Source organism: Amphibalanus amphitrite, unplaced genomic scaffold, assembly GCF_019059575.1.
Source record: "Amphibalanus amphitrite isolate SeventyFive unplaced genomic scaffold, NRLGWU_Aamphi_draft 000341F_arrow, whole genome shotgun sequence".
Lineage (NCBI taxonomy): Eukaryota > Metazoa > Arthropoda > Thecostraca > Balanomorpha > Balanidae > Amphibalanus > Amphibalanus amphitrite.
Genome location: NW_024881836.1, coordinates 550,197 through 573,607, shown reverse-complemented (window position 1 = coordinate 573,607; position 23,411 = coordinate 550,197). Strand labels below are relative to the sequence as shown.

At 52.0% G+C, this 23,411-nt stretch overlaps 2 protein-coding genes across 2 annotated transcripts in view; one reads left to right on the top strand and one right to left on the bottom strand.

Annotated features, from left to right (window-relative positions):
- Window positions 1-6,844, top strand: part of LOC122389009 (vang-like protein 2-B) — a 45,151-nt gene extending 38,307 nt beyond the window's left edge. Inside the window, exons 4-5 of the mRNA XM_043380669.1 lie at window positions 5,223-5,388; window positions 5,702-6,844. Coding sequence (XP_043236604.1) covers window positions 5,223-5,388; window positions 5,702-6,129 — 594 coding nt within the window. The 3' untranslated portion in view covers window positions 6,130-6,844. The remainder of the gene's footprint in view (window positions 1-5,222; window positions 5,389-5,701) is intronic.
- A 243-nt stretch (window positions 6,845-7,087) lies between these two features.
- The window catches only part of LOC122389008 (E3 ubiquitin-protein ligase CBL-C-like), a 41,494-nt gene continuing 25,170 nt past the window's right edge, over window positions 7,088-23,411 (bottom strand). The window contains exons 6-12 of the mRNA XM_043380667.1: window positions 18,411-18,551; window positions 13,605-13,781; window positions 11,231-11,367; window positions 10,765-10,853; window positions 9,942-10,538; window positions 9,503-9,620; window positions 7,088-9,110 (exon numbers count right to left, since the gene is read on the bottom strand). Coding sequence (XP_043236602.1) covers window positions 8,939-9,110; window positions 9,503-9,620; window positions 9,942-10,538; window positions 10,765-10,853; window positions 11,231-11,367; window positions 13,605-13,781; window positions 18,411-18,551 — 1,431 coding nt within the window. The 3' untranslated portion in view covers window positions 7,088-8,938. The remainder of the gene's footprint in view (window positions 9,111-9,502; window positions 9,621-9,941; window positions 10,539-10,764; window positions 10,854-11,230; window positions 11,368-13,604; window positions 13,782-18,410; window positions 18,552-23,411) is intronic.

The following is a 23,411-nucleotide window of genomic DNA, read 5'->3' as shown; positions in this document are numbered from 1 at the left end:
CATTTTCAGGTCAGGTCAAAGATGACGTCACAGGGGTAAAAAGGAAGTCAAAATAGTTATGGCTGTACCTTTTGATCTAATAAAGAAAGAGACGTGGAACAGGCACCATTGTGTTTGCTTTCGCCTAGCGCCAGTTCGTTTTGAATTTCAATACCGATGACCTAAGATCAGGTCAATTTCTTGACCACCCCATTATAAGTCAATTGGGGAAAAATCAGCTCCCTTGTTTTTACACTAAAACGCGTCGGAATTGCCTAATATACCATGAGTGACTTCATATACGTCTACCTTGAGACCTTTTTTGCTCTTGGTCAACTGTGACGTTGCTCTTGGGTCATGTGACGTCATTAAAGGTCACCAAATGTTTTTTTGCTAATAACTCCTTACAGGTTTGAGATACAGCCGCGCGGATAGGCTCATTGTATTCAGCTCGTCAAGGCCCATCGAATGATATATATGATGACCTTAAGGTCACGTGACCTAAGGTCAACTTTTGACCTTGACCTTTCGAGGTCAACATACACATGTTTCGATGCGGATCGACGAGAGGATCACGATGGTGCTATTAGTTTGTTCATAGCTGGGATACTTTGAAAGTTATTCGAGAAAAACTTCATATATATGTAGTGCCGCCATTTAGACTTTCTTTTTACCCCTGTGACGTCATCTTTGATCTGACCTGAAAATGACCTGAGTAAAAATTGTAGACCTTATCCATGTGTAGGGGAGAGTGGGGCAATGGCGGACGGTGGGTAATGCCGGCCACCCATCTCTTGTGAGTACTTTGTCCATCACTAATCAGCTGATGTTGTTTACATTTCAGTTGAGCACCATTCTAGCACGCGGTGCAAGTTTGTCACGGTAGCTCCATTATTTTCATTTTTATAGCGTTAAATGTGTTTTTCGTATCTGATTTTTAATTTTTGTTGCATCTATTTGCTGACTGTGAAATGTGTTAATGCATTTTCAGAAGTGCTGCTTTGCAATGACCTTCAATTAAGCCTTTCTTGGGTGACTGCTGGATGTGAGGCGTTTGCGGCGCAATGCCTTTGACTGCTGCCTGCTTTCTTAAAATAAAGCTGACCTCAGGGTAATACCGGACACGTGTCCGGAATGACTCCACGCGGTTTTGTTTGCGACTTCTGTCGTTAAAGCTCAACGTTTCGGGTTGCTGTGTTTACGGCTGTGTTAGTTTGCTTGCTGTGTTTACGGTTGTGTTAGTTTGCTGCTCTGTTGGCGCCGCGCTGTTGTGTTGCAGCGAGTGCAGTGTTGTGTTGCAGTGCAGTGTACTGTTAACTGCTGAATACAGTTGTCGTTTCTTAATTCTCACTTAAATTTCCATCGAAAGAACGGTTTAAGGATGAATACCAGTGACCATATTTCGACTTTTGCGCTATTGCACTTAGTGGCCGGCATTACCCCTCGCTTTTTTGCACCTCCATTTTTCACCACATTTTCGCGTAGGCTCTGAATCTGTCATCAGTGATCTGAGATACTAAAACTGGGTGCTATCTGAAAGCCTATTCCTTTGGCTATAACCACAGTCAAAATCACCATAAAATAGCTTCAAATAGCTACGCTATTGAGCAAAATGCTTATGGTGTCGCCATTGCCCCACTCTCCCCTACTTTGTGCCGTTTACCACTTGTCACTATCTTGCTTTGTTCTCGAGATCTCGCTGTCGCTCCCGCTCGTAATAATGGGAAGGTTATAAAAATGACCTGACCTGAGGTCAACGCAGGCCGAAAGCCACTTTTTTATTTGCGCATATGAATGACAATTGATAAGGCCTTAATCGTCATCAGACAAAATTGCGACTTTCAGTTGGGATAATATCAAGGTCACTCTTCTAAAAAAGGTCAGATGTCACGTGATCAAAATTTTCAAAAATCGAAAATCCGAGATAGCCAAAACGTTTGTTGGTTGATTGCAAGTTGAACCATGTGAAGTTTTTACCATAGAAAACCAATAGTTTCTGAGTTATAAGCCGCCAAACATAGGGTTGCAGTGTGACCTCCAGGAACTGCCCGAGGCTATATCTCGGAAACCGTTGTTCGAAGAAAAAAATCCTTGCCACAGCTGGGTTCCCCGCCCATCACAACCCATTAGACCAATTTTAAGCAAAAAATAAAATATGAGGGTGTAAATTTTATTTATTTTTGGTCGATCTATCGTGGAATGCCCCAGATACGAACAGCACGAACTGGCTCTCTTTATAAAACACGGGATTTCGTGAATATTGATATTACTGTTCACGGGATTTCGTTTCCAGGTGTTCGGAGACTCGAGCTGCTTAATTTACAAGTTATTTGATCGATTGGTATGGTCATGGTAATGTCCAGCTTTTTGGTGGCGATCTCACATTGAGCTGTGGACTCTCGTCACTATTCTGGAATGGGTGCCGTTTATGTCTCTTATATGTAGGTGTTCACCTGGGCCGTTCGAAAGATCAGGGAGCTAGTTTTCCCGTCTTCCCCCTGTCTGTACCTATGGAGTATGGACCATTTATCGGTTTATCGGAAAGACATAAGTTTGCATGTTTCTGTCCAGACAGGTGCACACCTCAGTACATCTAAGACGATTTGTCAACGAAAGGAGGCATAAGACAAATATCCCGGGTCATATTTCACTTGCAAATGTGACATTTTTCGGAAAGACAAACATGTGCCATCACATATAAGTCTCGTGGGTCGTTACAAACATGAATAACATTGGCATCAGCAGAACCGTGATTCATGCTCTACTTACGGTGATATAAACCGTGGTCGAAAGCGATTTTTCTTCTGTTTAGGTCTCCGGGCCGAATGTCCCGGCGGGGGAAGCACCGCTCTCTTTCCGGGGACGTGGTGCGATGCCTTTGAAGCTCGCTCATGGGAACGTGCCGCCGCTCGTGGTCCTCTGGGCGGGTTTGTGGCCGGGGTGCTGGGCAGGACAGACGGTAGACGGCAGACGGTACGGAACTGACCACAACGGCAGCTGTTCAGGCCAGTGCTTCTCTGGTTCACATCACAAAGCTCAGGAACCACTCGTGAATCGCAGTGGCAGCTCTACAACAATCATCAATCACTGAGCTAACTATGAGCTAATTGGTTTGTCATATTGTCGGCATAGTTAGTCAACAGACCGCGGTAGCGACAGCCTGCAGATATCCCAGCAAATTAGATCTACCGATATAATGTCTCACGAATCCACATCGTCATGTAAATGTGACAAATATAGCGACCCGTTATGACAAATAACAAGTAGCTCACCTTAGTTGGGCCATGGTTGGCTAACAGCTCATACTTTACCGTATACTTATAAATTACCTTTTGACCCGCCCGGGTAATTTCAGTTCAGTGGCGGCGCGGCTTGGATTCTGACATAAGAGGCGGTAGCTCAATTGAACTGCGATCTAAAAGACAAGCATGAGCTGTAAATAGACGTCGTCTGTCTTTATCACGCTAAGCTAAGACCTGTAACTAGCGCCCAACTTCCAGTCTCCTCACCCACCATCCATGCCGTTAGTTGTGGTTTCGCCAGGACAAGGACCTCATGTCGGTCCAATGACGCTCATCAGTAGGCATGCGATCGTGCCAGCCGCGCGGACCCTCACGTGCGCCGGTTATTCATTGGTGGCATGCGGAACCTCTAAATCATGATCTCGAACGCGAACAAGACCCGGCCACCGTGGTATTGCCCGGTATTAGCATACGGCGAGCACGCTACGGCGGTTAGCTGTGGGTATACGTACTGTGGGTATACGTGCGGCAGAGTCGAACAGTTTGCTGACATCAGAGGCAAGTAGTGATGCATCCAGTCACCACCGAAATGCTTTTATACCGACGGGCCTGGACCGTCTGTTTGTTTTACCTAACCGATCGACGTCAATGGTTGCTCACGAGACCCTATACATACCTACCTACAGGTTTTGCTATGCTAGAGTGCGTTTTGCTTATTCAAATAACCCGATGTGATTGAGTATATGTTCACGTAGCCATTTTGCGGAAAATATATTACATTATCTTATAAGTTTGGTCGTTGCCTATTTCCTTTATCTTAAGTTTACCGGAAGACTTTCAGGCTCCATCATTCCGTTTGCTAAAAGATGGAACCCGACTAATGCGTTGTATTTAGAACCCTTGTATTTTAGGAGTCTTGCGTCGCCTGCCGACCCACCCCAAGCGCGACTACTGTATGGATCTGGGGTCTACAAATACCAAGGAAATGGCTTATTAACTCATCCCCGGTATGCAAATGACCGAGCGACCGTACCGCCCGGGGCTGAGGCGGTATAGCCGCGGTCGGCGGTCGCGGGCAGGGGTGACGCAGCCGCACGCGCTGGAGGGAATTCGGTGACCAGTTTCAGGGATGATGTTATAGAAGGATGCTTGATCATGCCTCGGCCATTGCAGCAAAGCATGCAGGGGAAACTGAGAGATATGAATGATGTTTCATCGCGATATTCGTCTCGTCGGGTGGAGTTATCTAGTCCTCAAATCTGAGTGAGCAACTCCGCCTTCTCTAACAAACGGCCCTCTGCTCGGTGCTGGTGGCGCCTTCGTTTCGTAGGGAAATCTGATCACGGCTCTGTCCCGTTCAGACCTCGTTCAGGCGACTTTCCCTGTGACCCTCAGCGACCCCCTCCACGGGCCCCACCCTGGCGACCCTGGCGGCTCACTCCCGAGCCTGGGCCTGTCGGCGTCTCGAGCGTGGTATTTCCGCTGCCTCTGGCGTCCACATACGGGGCGTCGAGCTGTGTCAGTCGCGAGCCGGCGGTATGCCCCGGGTCATCACCGGGTGGCCCGGCTGACCCCTGTGGTCCACGGTTACGTGGGACTGGTGAGGAGCATCCGGGCCGGAGGCGTAGCCACGACGCATACCGACACATGGGTGGTGGATTGGATTTGGCCTATGGAGCCGCGCAGGAAAATACTGTAGGCATCATGTTTTTGTGGATGATTAGAGCTTATCTGCTCCGTTAAAATGTTAGGAACGCACCATACGAGTTTGTTTCCCTCGTAAATTACCTTCGATGTGCAGTCTCACCCGACGCATTTGTAATTTGTTTATATGATTAACAGAAATCGGCCGGTGTTTTTTTATGGATACGGATATTTTATCGGCATGCCTCTTGATCCACCGTTTAAAAGACAACACGACCTCGCTTGAAGCCTCGTTCTATTCCGTTGCCCGTTACCCTGAGGCCAGCCTCTCTGACCACCCCCTGCCGCCCGTTTCAGACCCCTGCTCGGGTGCTGCCGGCCAGCCGGCGGAAGGACGGCTCCCACAACGAGCGGTTCCACGAGGAGTACGAGTACGAGCGGCGGGTGAAGAAGCGCCGCTCCCGGCTGGTCACCGCCGCAGAGGAAGCGTTCACGCATATCAAACGGCTGCAGGACGAGCACGGTACGTTAGAGGGCGGGGCGAACGGTCGCAGGGTCTCTAGTGTGTCAGGAGCGCCGGATGACACCATGAATACCAAACGTTGCTGAGTAACGAGCGGTGGAGCGTGCAAACCAATTTTCGTATTTGAACTTTTACTTTATGTCGTAGGTAACTGGCCAGCTTTACGATCGTAAACTATATTTCAGCCTTTAGATGTGGTCCTTAGCCTCCCCGAATTACTATACTAGCTACATGTGTATGATCATTCTTGCATGCCATCTCGAACGGGTGAATACGTTTCTGGGAATCTGACCGTCTGTCTGATTCGCCCCAGGTCCGGCGATGCCGATGGACCCGCACGAGGCAGCGCAGGCCATCTTCCCGACGATGGCCCGGCCGCTGCAGAAGTACCTGCGCGTCACGCGCCAGCAGCCGCGCCACACCATGGAGGCGATCCTGGCGCACCTGGCGCAGTGTCTGGCGCACGACCTGGCGCCGCGCGCCTTCCTCGAGCGCTACCTGGCGCCGGCGCCAGTGCTGGAGTCAGAGCGCGAGCGGCGGCCGGTGCAGAGCTGGGCTCTGGTGAGCGAGACGCCGCTGTCTCGTGCCGCCGCCGACGGCGTGGTCTTCCAGCTGCGACAGCTGGATGTGTCGCTACTCTGCACCGTGGTGAAGCTGCCTCACTTCAACATCACAGAGGAGATCATAGACCCAAAGTGTAACAAGTTCGTGCTGCGGCTGAACAGTGAAACGTCCGTATAGCATGAGAAGGTTGGTGTGTCGTTAGTGTGCTGGGTCAGGTCTCCACTTCTCGTGCTTGTGACAGCGCAGAAGACTCGTCCAACTATGCAGCAAGAGTGCTGTGCAGAACACTCGGGACCACGACAGCTCGCGTCACGCCCGCGCCATGTGTGACATGTTACTCGTGAAGTGTAAAATGTTTGTGCTCAACCCCCATTCCACCGTATGTTTGCGACTGATGCTGTATTTTGGTCATGTGTAGTCACCTCTTACGCTGCCGATTCCGTCCCATCCTGTTATTAGCATAACTGCGTGTGAGCTCGGCTCGGGACTCAGCTCGCATAGCAGCTGGTTGGTTATCTTCCAACGAGACAGTGATTGGAAGACGAAAAGACGCGTGTTAGGGTGTGGCGGCTCGGTTTGCATGGCTGCGTTGCGACTGATCGGGGTTCGATATGTTCTCACGGAATCATGGTCACGAGTGGACCCACTGGCCGGTGCGAGGTTCCACCCCGCGGCTGGATAAGACTCCTGTTTTTCACCGACTGACACTGTGACTGGCGAGGGACCTCCCTCCGTGTTCCGACGTATGTAATTGTTGCCGTCCGTTCGTAGTCGTACGATATGTGTCAGCTCTGGATTGTGTAACTACGCGACATTTCACGTGGCCAAATGGTATTACGAATGTTTGCCTCGAGTCTCAATCAACTACTGTTTTTTATATTGTTACCTGGTTCGTGTGCGTTTTTTACCAATATAATTGCTCATTCTGTCAAAGAACGTCGTAATGTAGAGCTCGCGAGCATCTCAAGACCGTTCTAATCGAAAACTTGCAAGACCTCAAACGTCACGTAACAAATGAACGAATGTCAATGGTTTGACCTCCACGACGTGAATAATGATATGTTTCCCTTACTATACAAAACCCAACCACAGGAAGTATGCGAGAACGCCTATCAGCACAGCGCACAAGCCAAGCCAAGATTAAATGTATGTATTATACATGAACGGCGAGGTAACATCCATCTGAGACAAAATATCCACCGCCACTGCAACGGTCTCGATAAGCTCTGACGCGGTCGCGCCGGGACTAGTACATACGTCTAGACAGCTCTCCCCATATCTCTGCGTATCACGAGTGGTCCTGGGCATTTCTCTCACTCTCTCTGCAGCTATCCAGGAGTCCAACAGGAGTCAGCGTGAGTCACTGAACGTGCCATCACCTCAGCGCGCTCTGCACAACTCAGAGAGGAGCCTACCGTCACCAACCTGCACCTGAACACATGGAAGCATTGGCGGGCAGTGCTGGCAGCCCAGGAAACGAATAGGAGAGGATAGTAAAAAGGAGGAAGGGGAGGAGACAAGGAACAAGAATAGAGAGGAAAGAAAATGGAAGAGGATATTAGAGAGGAGAGGAAAGCAGAGACAGATAATATAAAGCAGAACAGAGATCAGGAAACCACAGTAGAGCAGAGGAAAGAATGAGAAGAAAGAAAGAAAGGAGCAGAACAAAGAACAGAGACCGTTTGACGAGCGACCAATTTAGACCCGGCCAATTTCGAAATGTCAGTCGGACGCTCCGCCGGCTACGAACGCTAGGCGGAGCCAGTCACCTGAGTTTGGTCAGTACCGCGACAGTCGGCAGCGCAGGGATCCGAGAGGCCCGCGCAGGGCAGATCGAGAGCCAGCTAACGATACCCACAACCACAGGAGATGGGGATGGGATGGGCACAGGGCCACAACATAATTACAATCCTCCTTTGACAGAACGGCTCCGCCTGAAGCTGATGACATCGAAACAATCACCTGATTACGATTCATACAGGTCGACGGCTGGACAAGTAACATTTGACGACGGAAGATGTGTCAGGTCGACCGAAATAATAATCACGCGAGTCACTTCGAGCACAAGAGTGTAGCATACGTCCTACACTATTTGAACGACACGGCAGTCTCCGTACTGCAGGGAAGGGACACAACGGACCGGATGAACCCGCTACTCTTCACTGAAAGTCGCCCCGGGCACACCGGGTCAAGTCAGGTCAGGTCATTCACCCAGGGATCCGGAAAGGTCATCCGATATCCGACCGCGAACACACGGGATTGCCTGACACGTGTCATCGCGACACTAATCTGATGCAGATCGTGTCAGATCGAAAGCGTCGCCGACAGGACTCACTGACACACGGTCCGTGTCACTGACACAAGGTCCGTGTCACTCTGACAAACATAACTGACACACGACCGCGCACCTCTGGTCGCACATAACACTCTATCCACCAATCCCATAACAGATAACAATAACAAAGTCGGTTTGGCCGCAGTGATGGCTCAGGGAGTGCGGCGGGCGCTCGGTCGCGCACAGCCTCGCTCCTCTCTCGCTCCCCACTGGGCGCGTCGCCGGCGACTGAACACCGCGGCACGGCGCCGATAGTCCACCCGGCGCGCACCAACCAGGAGATATGACACACAGTAATCACATGGGGAACGAGCGGCGCGGCACGGCGCCACACAGATATGGCACATCAACAGAGCACGTCAGCATTCCTCGCGTACACCTCGGCAAAAATAGCGCTCCTCTGCCAACAGCCTACTCCTGACTCGAACAACGATCACACAGCGCGCTCACAGGTCTCGAAACAGCTCTCAGTAATATCAGCGTGACCGGCCGTGGCCGTCAGGGCGAACCAGCCCTCACTGACAGTCACCAGCCCCCAGTCCACCGACCAGCCGACTGGCTGGTAACACCTAGAAGACCATCGGACCGGACCGGACCAACGGACCGACAGACCACCGGACCACCGGACCAGCGGCCCGGCGGCGACGCTCACTACCACGCTCGGTTCACGTACTCGTTGAGTATATTTCGCGCGATCTGGATGTCGTTTTGGGAGATGGTGAGCGCACGCAAAACAGCTCGTTGGGAGTATCCCTCTGCCGACAGCTGAGCCAGGTGGTCCAGCCGTAGGTTCTCGTAGGATATGCTCAGGTCCGTCTCCTTACTGAAAACACACAGAGTAGGCGGTCATTAAAGGCATAAGGAAAAACCGGGACTTGAAACATAGCGAAGAGATCAAGAGTAACAAGTCGGGCCTGTGAATTATCCGTTTTACGAAGCAATATATCAAACGGTGCATTTTTCGAACAAGCAGAAATGTCGATAACCGCAAGCTGTTTGAAAATTGAGGAACACTTTTCGTTAGAATTGTGTTGTTCAATGGATAGCTCATCTCTTCCACGCCCACCAAGAGTCATCTTGCCTCGGGATATGAAATGACTGAGAGTGCTATGACACCGACGGGCTGCGGCAGCGCGATATGATTCGACCAAGGGAACCGGATCAGCTACTGAGAAGACTTGACTAACCAGGCTCTTACCCTGATTAGACACTTACCCGGGACTCGGCAGCACGGGCGCGGGCGCGGAAGAGGGAACGGGCGAGGGGGCCGCCGGCGGGGGTGTCCTTTTCCTCCCGGTCTGCTGCTGCGCCGCCACTGCGCACACGCGCGGTGCTGAAAACGGAAACAAGCAAATCAATTCCAAGTGTGATTGCTGGTAGATAAAATTGAACGAAATACGCTGAATAAAATGACCACTGTGGAGGCTTATAAATCGACGGAATCTGTATTAGTTACGCGACACACATGCATCTCGCAGGAAATTATCGAGGAATTAAAAAAAAAAAAAACAAGAAAGCATCGAAGAGGGCTTACACGAAGAACATCCAAATCATAACCCCGGGCGTCATAGTATCAAGTCTCCAGGCATCAGAGTAACTCGCCTACCCGCCTACCGAGTCGCGATCCCGTTCCCTTCCCACCCTTTCTACTCACGCAGCGGCGTGCCGAGATTGGCGTTCTGGTAGTCGTGCGCGGGCAGCCACAGCTCGGGCGGGGACGGCGGCCGCGGCAGGTCCGGTTGCGGTACTGGCAGCGGCGCCAGCGTCTGGGGCGGCGGTGGCGGCGGTGGCGGCGGTGGCGGTGGTGGCGGGGGCGGTGGAGGCGGGGGCGGCGGTGGAGGTGGGGGCGGGGGCGGCGCCAGAGGACAGGAGTGCCGATGTGCGGCGGTTGACGAGGCCGGGGCCGGCTCGGCCGCCGCCGTATGGCAGGCTCGGGGCGCGGGGATCGGCGTCTTCAGGACCACCGCACCCACCGGCGACTCGCGCACCTCAGCCGCCGCCGTCTCGGCGGGGGCGGGGGCGGGGGCGGCTATGGGCGGCGGCAGCGGCGGCGGGCTGGGCTCCGGCGTGGCCCACGGACTGGGCCGTGGGCTGGGTTCCCGAACCGGCCGCGGCGGCGGGCTCGGCTCGGGCGTGAGTCGGAACGGGGGGTTGGGCCGCCCCGGCGCCCGCGGCGGCAGGCACGGGTCACCAGAGGAGGCCACCAGAGACGAGGTGGAGCCGAACGCCCGCTCATGCTCCGACCGGCCACCTGTCGACGTGAGCTCGGTCAGTGGCCAACGACAAACAGCAAACAAGAGGTGGGGGGGAAGCTTTATAGATGCCCATGACAGCCGACGACTGATGGTCTCAAACATGAAATCAACGGGTACAGCAGCATGATGCTCCTTGATCCATAATGTTACTCAATGTTCCGTGCGAAGGGGGAACAAATAACAGTTCAGTAATTGGGTGTATACCATCCCCTCTATACTTACCGGGATGTAGCCGTGTGAGCACCACGTCAGCCGGGTCCCTCTGCTCCGTCCTACACGACTCCTGGCCGCCCGAACACAGCTGGTGAGAGCTGTGGGGCGGAGACACGGGGGAAATCAGACTCACAATCGCAACGTATCTTCATTGTGCGCAACGTTAAACAATACGGGCGACACGCAAATTGAGAATTACAAACAATATACAGCATCAGCATAAAACAGGTCATCCGCAGTGGAAAGTATCACAAAAAACATCATTGTCAAGACTACGGCATGTACACGAGAGAAAAATGCTTCAGCAATTACGACGGAAGGACCAAGTTCCCAAGTTTATATCATTGTCAAGACTTGAGTAGCTGGAAGTAACTCGACCACTCAGATAGACCCACTAACATAATCAACCAGTGACCTAGAAGTGAGCTGTGATCTATAACGTCCCACTGACCTGGGATCTCCCACCAGAACTGACCTCCGTGACCTGACGAGGCCGTGGCCGGGCCGCGGCGGCAGCGGCGGCGCCCGCAGCAGGTCAGTGTCGGCCCGTACCACGGGTCGTCCCTCCGGCGGCCGGGGCCGGCCCGGCGCGGGAGGCGACTCGTCCTCACTCTGACAGACGAGCGGCAGACACCCGCGGTTAGAGAGGATATTCACAGCAAGCTGGGAACACGGGGATACAGAGCATAGTGAAGCCGGGGTCTGAGATTGGCCGGACAGGCCGCTGGGCGCTGACAGTGGTAGAGTGTGACCAATGACCAAAGCTCGACTGACCACAGTCTACAGCGATGCTTGCCCCGATACAACATTTTTAGCCTTTCACAATAAACAATGATTCATAGGGAAATTATACACGTTTGCTTTGTTGGATTACCAAAAGCAAGCAGAATACAGTTGAACTGACAAAGATGTGAGCGACATTTATATGATACACAGAAACAACTGCTAGACGATGCTGAACGAATCAGATTAGCTGAAGAAATAAACTACGAATTAAAGTAAGACAACTGAATAACACAGACAGAATACACGTAATACAGTGATATTAATCTAATGAAAGGCTGTGTAAAATCTAAATGGCATACTCGTATGTTCCCCAAACTAAAACGCATCAGCCACACAAGTCCATTGACGCCAAATAAACAATACATGTTCAGCAAAAGCCGCCGGCGTCAGGCGGCGCACCCATGTTAGTGAAAAGCGAAGCACGTCAGGGATAGGGTGGAAGTGGTTAATGGTTATAGCTCACCTGATGGGACAGCAAACGAAGCACCAGCAGCGGCCAAAAGCAGCGACGAACAGACCGCACTAGACTCACAGCCCGCGTCAAAGCGACGAATGCCAAGCGGCGTGGAAATTGACCAGCTTCAACGCTAAAACTACGGTCAAAAGATAGCGTAATCGCAATAGTTCTACGACAGCGTTAAACGGTACTTAGGATGCGCCATTGTGCATAGCTCACGCGGATGAAATGAGACAGGTGATGTGAAATGAACATATTTATCCACTCTTCACTTTATTGCAGGGCACACACGTTCATTTCCAGGGAACGTTTTGGAATGAGGTTGAAATATTATGGCTTAGGGACTTCAGTTGTTCCTCAAAGATCAATATTGTTCAAAGGTGACAAATCAGAAACCATGTCCCGACGGACCTGAGCAGATGGTGTGTGTTAAAGCTAAAGACTTTGCCCAATAAAATCCAAAGCCTTGTGACAAGCAAAAAATGTGAAGAAAAAAAAAACATTGACAATCTCCAACGACCACAGTTGAAGACCGCAACGATTCGAAAACAAAGCAAACACATTATCATACGTCCAAAACAAAACAGCCATCAGAAGACAAACAAGCGCACTAGCATGGCATAAAATACGCGACCAGCTGGTAACACGTAACACCCAGGTGACCATGCCTCATACGCACACAATCAACCAGTATAACGCCTTATGGGGCGACTAACGGAGCGAGCGAGAGGGTGGGCCTTGCACGTGCGAAATTTCGAGGGGGTACCTCCAACTGACTTGTGCACGGCACCCTACTAACCGGTCTCTAGCGATGTGCCAAATTTGAGCACAATCGGCCCAGCCGTTCTCGAGATCTGGAAGCGGCACCCTGCACGTGCGCACGTGCAAAATGGGTCCCAACTGACTTGTGCACGGCACCCTACTAACTGGTCCCTAACCGTGTACCAAATTTGAGCGCCATCGGTCCAGCCGTTCTCGAGATCTGGAAACGACCCCTGCACGTGCGCACGTGCAGCAGCACCCCAACCTTAACACATGCAGATGAATTATCTGATGGAGACCTAACTGTCTACCGAGTTTCAATTCAATCGGCCCAACCGTTGTGCCGTTATTGAGGTTGCAATTTTGGGGGTTCTTAAAAAATGTCCAACTTTACCACGCGCCACGTGCGGTGGTTGGCAAGAACGCATGGTGGCCATCACACCACAGAACTTTTACGTCCAAGTGACATTCAGTAAAGAAGACCGCTTGTCAATCGGATGTCCCGTTCCTAAGATATTAGCTTTTGAAGAGCGTCCCCACGGCCGGCCGGCCGGCCGGCCGCTCATACTCAGAAATTTCCGTTAATCTAAGGAAAGACTCCGCTCGCTTCGCTCGCTCCGTAATTATCTAACAATCAAACATCATGCACTTGATATCACGGGACACAGATGGAAGGAAAAGCACGCCGGCGAACGGAACAGCATAAGCGGCAGCGGTAGCAGCGCGCGCGGCCAGCGGGGCAGCAAGCAAGCGGTCAGACTGGGGCGCCACGCGGCGGCCGCGCGGCCAGCTTTAGTTGCGGCGCCGGCGGCCAGGCGGCACTGGCGGTGGTTCATGCGCGTACCTCGGCCGGACTGGCGGCGGACGGAGGCGGAGGTCGCGGCGGCGGCGGCGGCTGGGGGTCGCGCTGGACGCTGCGGACTCGCGGCCGCGCCCGGCCCGGCTCGAAGGCGTCCACGACAATCTGTTCGGTGCCGCGGATCTCGGCACGGCAGAACGGACAGCTCTGACCATCAGAGTCCTGCGGCAGAGGGACGGGAGGTCACAGGGCGGGTACAGCACACACAGGTCACACAGGGACCGGGTACAGGTCATAAGAACGGCCGGCCGTATCACACGAACGTCGCTCGCCAGTGATCACAGGACAGGGTACGGTAGATATCAACAGATACGGTCACAGATGGCTTGGGAGCATCACCTTGCCCGAGCTTCCAAGAACACGGTAGGTAAGAATGGCAGTCACAAATACACCAGTCCAACAACGCAGCGTTTGTGGCTTTATGTGACGGAGCCACCGAATAGTGAACTGTATAGTCACCAACAAGTTACCTGAAAATGCTATAAATGAACACCAGTCAGTAGCGGGCTCTCAGAGCTGACAGAGCAATGTCCGCTATCTTTTTACAGCGATCGGCGTCCTGTCTTCTCTGATCATCCCCACTCAACAGCTTCTTGGACAGACGCACATCAGAAAATCGCAAAATAAGTTATATAATGCAGAGAGCAGGGAAACCAGCGAACGCGAATCAAACGTGTCGCAAATAACACTGGACAGCTCGCCTTGTGAAGAGGTGAGCCTGAGGTCGTGACTGCCACTAGGAACAACCCGGCTAAGACCTCTTCGGCCGGACTTTCACTAGTCAGGAGTCAGGCCAACACCCAGCCCACACCTTCCCACCCATCCGTGAAAGCCCATCCTTAAACCTCTCAGGCTCTCATCCGGCCTAGACTCTCCTACCGACCTAGTCTATTCTCTGTCATTCATGATCGTACCTAGTCCAAACTCTCACTACAGCTGGCATCCAGCCTAGACTCTTTCACCCAGGCCCACACCAGCCTACACCTTCCCACACATTCGATCCCATCCGGGCGCAGCATCATTAAAGAACCGTGTACTGATCCGGGAATGGAAGCCACCGAACTAATTTGTTTGCCGGCGCTCCTATTGAGCCACACGGCTTCTCTCTGCGATTGTGAGCGCTGCAGGCTGGTTATTAGGCGTCCGAGAGGTTCACGGTTGATTGAACGGGTTGCCAGGCAACGTATCCGAGTCAGCTACTGTGGCGATATAGCTTCGGCGACTGGCCAACGGACCGAGAAAAGACGCTAAATACAAGAAGAAAAAGAGAAGACGGATGCAACCAGGATGTACCCGGATTGAAGACGGAGCTAGCGTCATGATCGAAGAGGGAGGGAGGGAGGGAGGGGAGACAGAGAGGAAGGATGAGAGGAGAAGAAAAGGGAGAGAGAAGAGAGGGAGATAAGAGAATGGGAGAGGAGGAAAGGGATAGGGAGCAGTACCTAAAATCACAACTTACGCGCATGCTTGGATGCGCGTAAGCGCATCTGGGCGCATAGTTCAAATAATCAAGTGAGGCCGAACAATTTAGCTCTTTTCAGATATAACTGCACTAACAGAAACAGCGGTTTAATTAATTCTAAAACGTTCGGAAGATCTTGGCTGCAATAGTTGATCGTCGAAACAGTATCGCTACATCCATCTCATGTGATACAGCTAGCATGGAAACAATCCTAAGGAGCACAGTCGTTCGTCCCAGAACAAATGATGTCAGCAAATAGTGGGTCAGAGAGCCAGGAAATTGCACGAGCCGACCACGCCCGAGACAGATAATGTGCCGCTCTTTCACCCTGTGGGAACCATATTGCAAAATGTCCGCAGAACGACATCCATTTACCCCGCGATTCATAACGCCACCCATTTATTTCAGTGGCTGTCATCCTGCCGACGATAAATTGCCAACTTTGGTAGCAGCCACTAAATGAGTTGTTACATTGTGTCACTAAATGAGCTAATGCATTATGCAAGAAGAGTTGCAAATGTCACACGACCAGGATGGACCAGGTTATCTTTACTCTGTAGCTACCTTAATCTTCTAGCGATATTGAGAGTGTACCGTGGACAATTCTGACAATTGAAATTGAAGCTTCAGTCCACCATGCTTGCGCATTATTCCTCGGCCCTTGTATCGGCCCATTTCCGGAATCAAGATAAGCCAATGTTCTTTTACCTCGTTATTTTACCACAACGCGAGCATGGCGACAGTCAGGTCGGGCGAATCGCCCGCGGCCAGCTCAGCCTTCGCCAATCAGCGAGAAACAGCAAGCTGCCCGGCGGGAGGAGATGATAGATCCAATCTCAGCAGAAGAATTGAGGAAAAGCGGATGAGGAAATCCCTCCGATAGGAGAGGAACAGCGAACTCCCGGAGCACTGGCGGGTCCAGCCGTTTTCAAAGGGAGGGGCCAAAGCCGGCCAAAAGGTCAGGTCTCCGAAGGTTATCAATGACAAAATTTCCCGCTTTTCATGTATACTTGGATTAATTGGGATCGGAAGTGAGGATTTATTGACTTATCTTGCACGCATGTCGTCATTTCTGTGTGAATTGCAGTACTGAGGAGATTTTAAAGGAGGAATTTAATTTGGAAAGGGGGCCAAATCATGTTTTGGCCGCCCCTAGCCCTGACTTTGGCCCGGTTGACCCCCCCCCCCCCCTTGGATCCGCCAGTGTCCCGGATAGAGGAGAGGACGGTACGCCTCGAACTAATGAGGGTAACGGCGCAACCGAAGAAGGAGGGATGAGCGAGGGGATGGGGTATTCTCGGCAGGAGCAGAGCACAGACGCCACTCCCCGGTGGGGCGAGGAGATGGGGCACCTCCCCGGTAGAGGGGGGGGGGGGGTAAGTGGAAGGAGATGGGGCGCCGCTCCCCGGTAGGGGGGAGGTGGGGCGCCGCTCACCGGTAGGGGGGGGGAGAGATGGGGCGCCGCTCCCCGGTAGGGGGGGGAGGAGACATGGGGCGCCGCTCCCGGCGGAGTCCAATCGTCACGGAGAGACGGCCTAACAGGCGGAGAAGGCGGCGCGGCACGCACCCGGACGCCGCGGGCCGCTCGTTGCTAGGCAACTGGTCGATCGGACGTGGGCGCCCCCACAGGATAGGCCGACTCCTCAATGTCGGCGACACGCGCGGAGCACACGCAGAAGAGCTGCCTGGTACCGAGAGAGGATATACACTCTGTGTATACCAGCTCTGTGCCGGCGGTTCCATGTCAGATCCCTGAGAGGGTCTCCAGAGGGCGACCGGCCTCCGTGTAATGGCTCCTCGTACTCGGAACGAAGGTTCAATTACTGGCTTGCTACGGGGGATAGCTTCATGTGATCCAAGCCTCACGGAACACGCACCTGGCTGGACCCTGCCCCGAGGGAGAGGCGGTGGAAGGGCGCATTACAGATTACACGGCACGGTAAGAGGACGGGCAGGCAAGACACATAGGGGCGGGAAGGCAGGCACGCAACATGTGATGTTGGTCTCGAGATACAGTGTCCCAAAATTGTGCTTGGGCCTTGGGCTTGGGTGTCAAAGGGGAAATTCCTCTCCAAAAATGGGGATAAGAGTGGAAAATTGTCAGACAGATAAGGCCCAAAAAGATTGAAAAAGGATCAATGGTATAAATTTGTGTACAAGTGTGGCAAAATATAATATGCAAAAAGACCATCCATGCAAATGTTTTTTGTCGGTAAAATTAGGAGTGGAAAATTGTTCTTAAAAATTAGAGGTGAGAGTGAAGAATGATTTTTATTTGGATGTAGTTTCCCACCCAAATCAACACATTTTGGGACACTGTCGAGATAAGGAGCCAGCTACACAGCAGTCTAAATCACCAGGAAGCTTCAATATAGTTCTGACTCATCTGGATCATAAGGTATATGTTTGGCATAAAAAGTTCATATGTGTTGAAAATCGACCTAAGATGATCACTAACCAAAGTTTGCTGCCCAAGAAGAGACACATTTCGTAATATTTCCAGTTCGCCGAACACTTTTAACAATAACAGCTGACCAGCTGTACCCAAGTCCAGGTTGAGTGGCAAAGGCAAACTAGCCCTGCCAGTAATCGGCACGTCATGAAAACAAGATCAATGCAATCAAGTGGCCTTCACACCCGGTAGTCCGTTTTTTACTATGAAGAATCCCCGTTTATTGGCTGGAGCGATGAGCTGGCTGGATTTACAGCGCCGTAATATCTGTCAGACTGGCTTTATGATGCGCCGTGAGAGCCAGCGGCGCGCTAGAAGAACTGGCCACGGTCGACAGAACCACTGAGTTGCTAGATCCCCAATGAATGCGACAGAGATGATTGTAGACCTAAACCCCAGTAACTGCAAAATATACTGACAATCATTGATGCCTGAGTACTTCACCCAGCAGTCTCATCGTTCAGCGAACGCATATCTAGCATGGCGTACAACAAAACTGGCACTAAGCATAAGACATGATGAAGCGGCAATGACACAGCCTTCCTAGTTCCTACAGGGAGTCACTTGAGTCATTAGACTTCAAGCTGATCATCGCCCTTGCGCGCGATAAAACACAAAGATAGGAATAAACTCAATGAAAGAGGCGACGATTACACTGTGCTGTTTTTTCTTTTACCTGTAGACACCTCTCCAGTCTTAGAATAAGGCAATATAAGCAAGTCACCCAACCAATATCAGGACTCCATAAAAATGTTGCTGAATTCTGATCGACATTTTGAAGGAATGAACTGGAATCCGTCTCAGGTCTCACATGCAGCGCTAAATTGGTCCATCAGTGTCTCTCAGGCAGTGCAGAATCGTTGCTTTATTGCCTCACCTGCCATGACTGGAGGCAAGGCGTGCAGAGCAGGTGACCACACGGCTCGATCTTGATGTCCTTGTCGTTCTCAGCGCAGATCTTACAGAGCTGGAAAGTGCTGCCCATCTCACAGTAGAGCTCGTACTGTTCCCGCGTCACCTGTCGGAGAGGCAAAGAGACGGCATGAGTTAAAGGCAACGAGACGGCAATGAGCTAATGGCCAGGAAACAGCGATGAACAATCAACGAGGCGGTAATGACTTAACGGCTAGGAGACGGCAGGGAGGCATCAGCAGTGAGACAGCAGGGATTGACCGGCAACGAGAAGGCAATGAGTCACCGGTAACGAGTTAAAAATGAGTTATCAACGAGGCAGCAACGAGTGACCGGCAACGAGGCGGCAATGAGTCACCGGTAACGAAACGGGCAATCCGTAGCCAGCAACGAGATAACAATGAAATACCAGCAACGAGGTGGTAACAAGTTATAACTATCAGCGTACAGCAACGAGACGGCAATGGGTGACGGTTATCAGACAACGGCAGGAGAACAAACATCCCAAAACCAGATAAATGCGGTCAGAAAAGAAAATCAAACAGTTGGTCGACGACAGCCAGAGAGATTACAGTCCGCCCACAGTTTCGGTATTTTCCACCCACGGTTAGCAGCGGCTGGCAACAGGCTCAAGAACTCAGCGGCGCCTGGAATATGCCGTCGCACGGCCCATTGCCGTAGACGAGCCCCCATCGGTCAGCACAGAGATTTTCCATCCCGCGCGGCGCGTCCGGCTAGCCTCTGCCGTCGTATTGACCGACTTCCCAGCACCCGAGTGGTGGCCTGAGTTGCGTCTCTCAACAGGATGCGCTCTACTCCCCTATCGAATATTGACACACAAGAGAGGTAATCACGCATACCAAGACCAACATACGACTCATATCGAGCCTGACTCTGTGGCAGACACCGTTCTGCACATATCTAACGCGCTAGCTGTGATGACAAGAGAAAAACAAATAAAAATAACCATTGCCTGTACCGTCGGACATCACATACCGCATCGAAATGACCTATCTTCCATTCAACTCCCAGCAACGCTTTCCGAAAAAAAAAAACGAAAAATAAACAAAAATGATAATCATAACAAATAAATAATCATAAGTAACATCTCAAACCAAAAGAACATGGTATACCGCGGAGAGGAGGATGTCTGGGACCGGAGGGAGGAGGAGGGGTAACTGGCGCGGAAATGGGGCCATGGGTTGGGACCGGGCGGGGGGGGGGGGGGGCGAATGGACCATGTAGACGGGGAATGGGGGGGGGGAGGTGCAGGGATCATCCATTACCGGCGCGTCGATGGCCGGGGGGCGTGACAGCCGGCCTGATGGACCCGGCCGAGCGAGCGCCAACGGCAGCCGAGCATACGACACAGTCAGCACAGCACAGTTGGCACAGCACAGTCGGCACAACACAGCACAGTGCCGCCGGGACCGACAGATACCATCCGACCCCTCAGTCCATCCGCTTCACCATAGTAACTCATCGGGAATAGCTTGTATGTTCAGCTCGGGAACTAATCATAAGACAGATAGCTTAAAGCTAAGAGAATTAACTTTCAGCAAGCAAAACAGGGATTAGAAGCACAGTCTAGCAACTTTGGACACACTTTTGAATGCACAAAGAGACATGAATGTCGAATAGCGTCAAATCGGCGTTTCTTGGAAACGAGTCTGGTTCACCACCCGGTGGAGAGAGCACGTTCCGTTCCCGCAAAAGGCCCAGCCGTCCCAATATAGGGTCGATGCCGTATAAATCAGGATCTGACCTTTCGCCGGGCCTTTCTGCGACACTCTGATTAGTGGGAGTGAGAGTGAGGGGCCGGGCAGGCCCGCCGACAACAGACGCCAATATCAGTTTGGTGAGGAGCACCACGGCAGCGGCAGCAGCCGGCCCAATAACACCACTAAGGCAATGACTATCGAGGGGAATGATAATGGCGGAGGCTGCAGCACGGCCGGAAGGACGGACAGTCAGCGAAGCTGGTACCGTAAAACGGGGTGAAGTGAGACAGTGGGATGAAGTGAGACACAAGATACATTTCTTCCTCTAATGAACACAGTTTGTTTACGAGCTGAGCAAAATGGTGCAACGGAAGTTTGCACCGTTTTGCTCAGTTCTTAAAGAAACTGTGTTCATTAGAGGAAGAAGTGTATCTTGTGTCTCACTTCACCCCACAGTCTCACTTCACCCCATTTTACGGTAGGGTTATCCAGTCTCCAGAGAATGTGCCAATAAGGGTTACTCAGGGACCGCGGCTCACGAGGGTTGCTTAGTAACTATGGTTGGGAGGATTACTCAGCAACCCTGACTGGGAGATTACCTAAGAACCGTGGGTGCCAGGTTGCTGGGAGGAATAAAGACTCTCTCGGCCCGTTGGAGGATGATGGCTGGTGAGGGTTGCCATGTACAGCCCTCTGCAAACTGCGTGGTAGGTATTCTTTTTTCGACAAAACCGAGAATAAGGCGAATACTATGCAATCGGTCATTCGGAAATCGTAACAGCAAGACGCGGGAGACTCCGCACCTTAGATTGGCATAATCATCGTACTCATTTTCCATCCATTTTGGCAACAAAACCCAAAAGCTCATATTTGCCCCCAAAATAATTGTTTGCATTTTGTAGCCACACGAGGCGCATACTTTGTTTAGTGATAGACCTAATCGAAGGAGTGGAGCATGGCGCATCTATCTGCAGCGATTTCCGACCGATTGATAGTATAGCCTTTGAGTTATTATCGGTATTAACGAAAAAAGAATACCTACCACGCAGTCTGCTAAGGGCTGTACCGTGGCTGGGAGGTTACCCAATACCCACGAACTGTGACTGCCAGGTGCCAGGTGGCTGGGAGGAGTTCGGCTCCCTCGGCCGGCTGGAGGGTGCTGCGCGTCGAGGCTGACTGTGAGACGCGGGTGTCGGACTAGACTTGGAAAATAGACGAAAAAGTCTCTGGTACGCACAGAAAACGGCGGGTTCTGACCGTGGCTGCGACTGACGCCGAAACGTCTCCATCTCCTCTCTGGTACCCGCTCGTTACGGCTCCTATTCTCCGGTACCTTCCACCGCCACCGGCAAAATGCTCTAGCTCTTTCTTAGCTCTTTCCCCGCTGGCCATCGTCGACATCCCATCTTCACCGAGCCACGCTATATCACCTCTCTCAGCACCGATGTGTCCTATCGAAGCCCATTCTCGCCGCTGTCGTCTGGTCGGACTCATCAATCCAACCCTGACTAACGACTAACGACAGAAGCCGGTGGTGAGACGGAGTAGCCGGGGAGACGCATCGTTAAGACGGAGCTGAAGATAGACGGACAGGGTCGGGTTGAGAGAAGAAGTCTCGGTCGGAGCCATAGACGGAGCTGGAGCTGGGAAGGAGACGGACACGAAGCCGAAAAAGGACACAGAGTTGGAGATACAGAAAGAGCTAGAAGGAAGATGGAAATGAGGATAGAGCCAGAGCCACAGAAAGCAGCCAGCGGTGACGTCTTCAGCAGAAACCGATCACAGCTCGGAGACGCCCGATCAGTGACGACACTCCGTCTCTGACCGGCAATGGCTCTCATCGGCGATATTGCCGCGCTCTCCGCACCGATTTGGGGCCGCCGCGCGATGATCCGTTCAAATCTTCCACATCATGACCGCGGGATCAGCGCAGAGTGCGGACGGAAGGGTGAAAAATGACCCCCAAAGCTGATGTGGAGAATGGGGCGAAGAGGTTTATTCAAGTCAGTCGTCAATGGCAAGTAATGCAGTTGCATTAAAACTGAGATCACAAAGCATGTTTGGAAAAGTGAAAGCTTATCCTGCATACCCCGTGAACACTTTAGTGTAGCTTGGCCTGAAATGCTAATTCATGCAGCTAAGCAGCTCAGGTGACTCAAGCCTGAGCTGGTGAATATCAGTTACACTCCGCGAGCTATGACAAACCGGGGCAGCGAGATACCAAGACACCCAGTCGGTGCACGATAATATAACCTCGGTCGACGGGCCCTAAGAGGCTGTCTACGGGGCGAGCGTCAGCCCTGCAGCGGCGCTATCTTTATAACCAGCTCGGCGCGGCCGGCCGGACAGACGGGGCCGGGAGTTCCTGCCTCGATACAAGGGCTGTCGGCTGTCGACACGACCCCGCTGTAGGCTGCCGGGGCCAGGATGTCCATTGTTCAAGGCATACCCATGCTTATCCACGTGCCCGGTAGGGAGCTGTATCAGTATGACTGGTTACACTGCTTGAACCGGAAGCCCTTATCAAACAACGCACTAAACAGAGTGCAAACGGGTGCTCACCATCTCTTATCAAGCAGCGTGGGTTGAGTCAACCGACACACGTGGAATAAAACCAGCCTTCAGTAAGCTGATGATGCACTGCAAACGCCACCTAGTCAAACCAAGCGATAAGCGTTCATCACCAAACATTCCAACAGCTTGCAGATGTCAGTTTCGTGTTTACCTATCCAGAAGGCAAATCATGGAAGGACAAATTGGTAGACAAAATTTGTTTCCCGATGAAAGCGCTTCACTAAGTGTTTCACATTTTTAAAGTGTTTCGCTAAGTGTATTGCCTGTAGGAAACGAATAAAAGTGTATGAGATGGGTCTAATCATAAGAAAGCGTTTGGTTTACAGGTTGTTGTCACTTTTTATCTTTAAGTATTTGAGCATACGGGAAAATCATGCTAATAGCGCATTATACCGGAAACGAAGAAGCATCCGCCTTCAATGCGCTAATCCTCGCTTTTCCCCAATGTCAGGGCGGGTCCCTTCCAGAGGAAAAGAAGAGGGAGTCGGGTTCGCATCAAAGTCAGGAGGTCAGGTTCGGTGCGGCGCGGCGGGAGGGGTGGGTTCTGTCCCGCCACGACCAGTCATCTGCCTCTCCGTGGCGGAGTCAACAGTCGTTATCGCCGTACTGACGGGATTAACGACTCGGAGAGCCGAGCCCAGATAGGGCACTGTTTCAGCCCGGCTCCACTC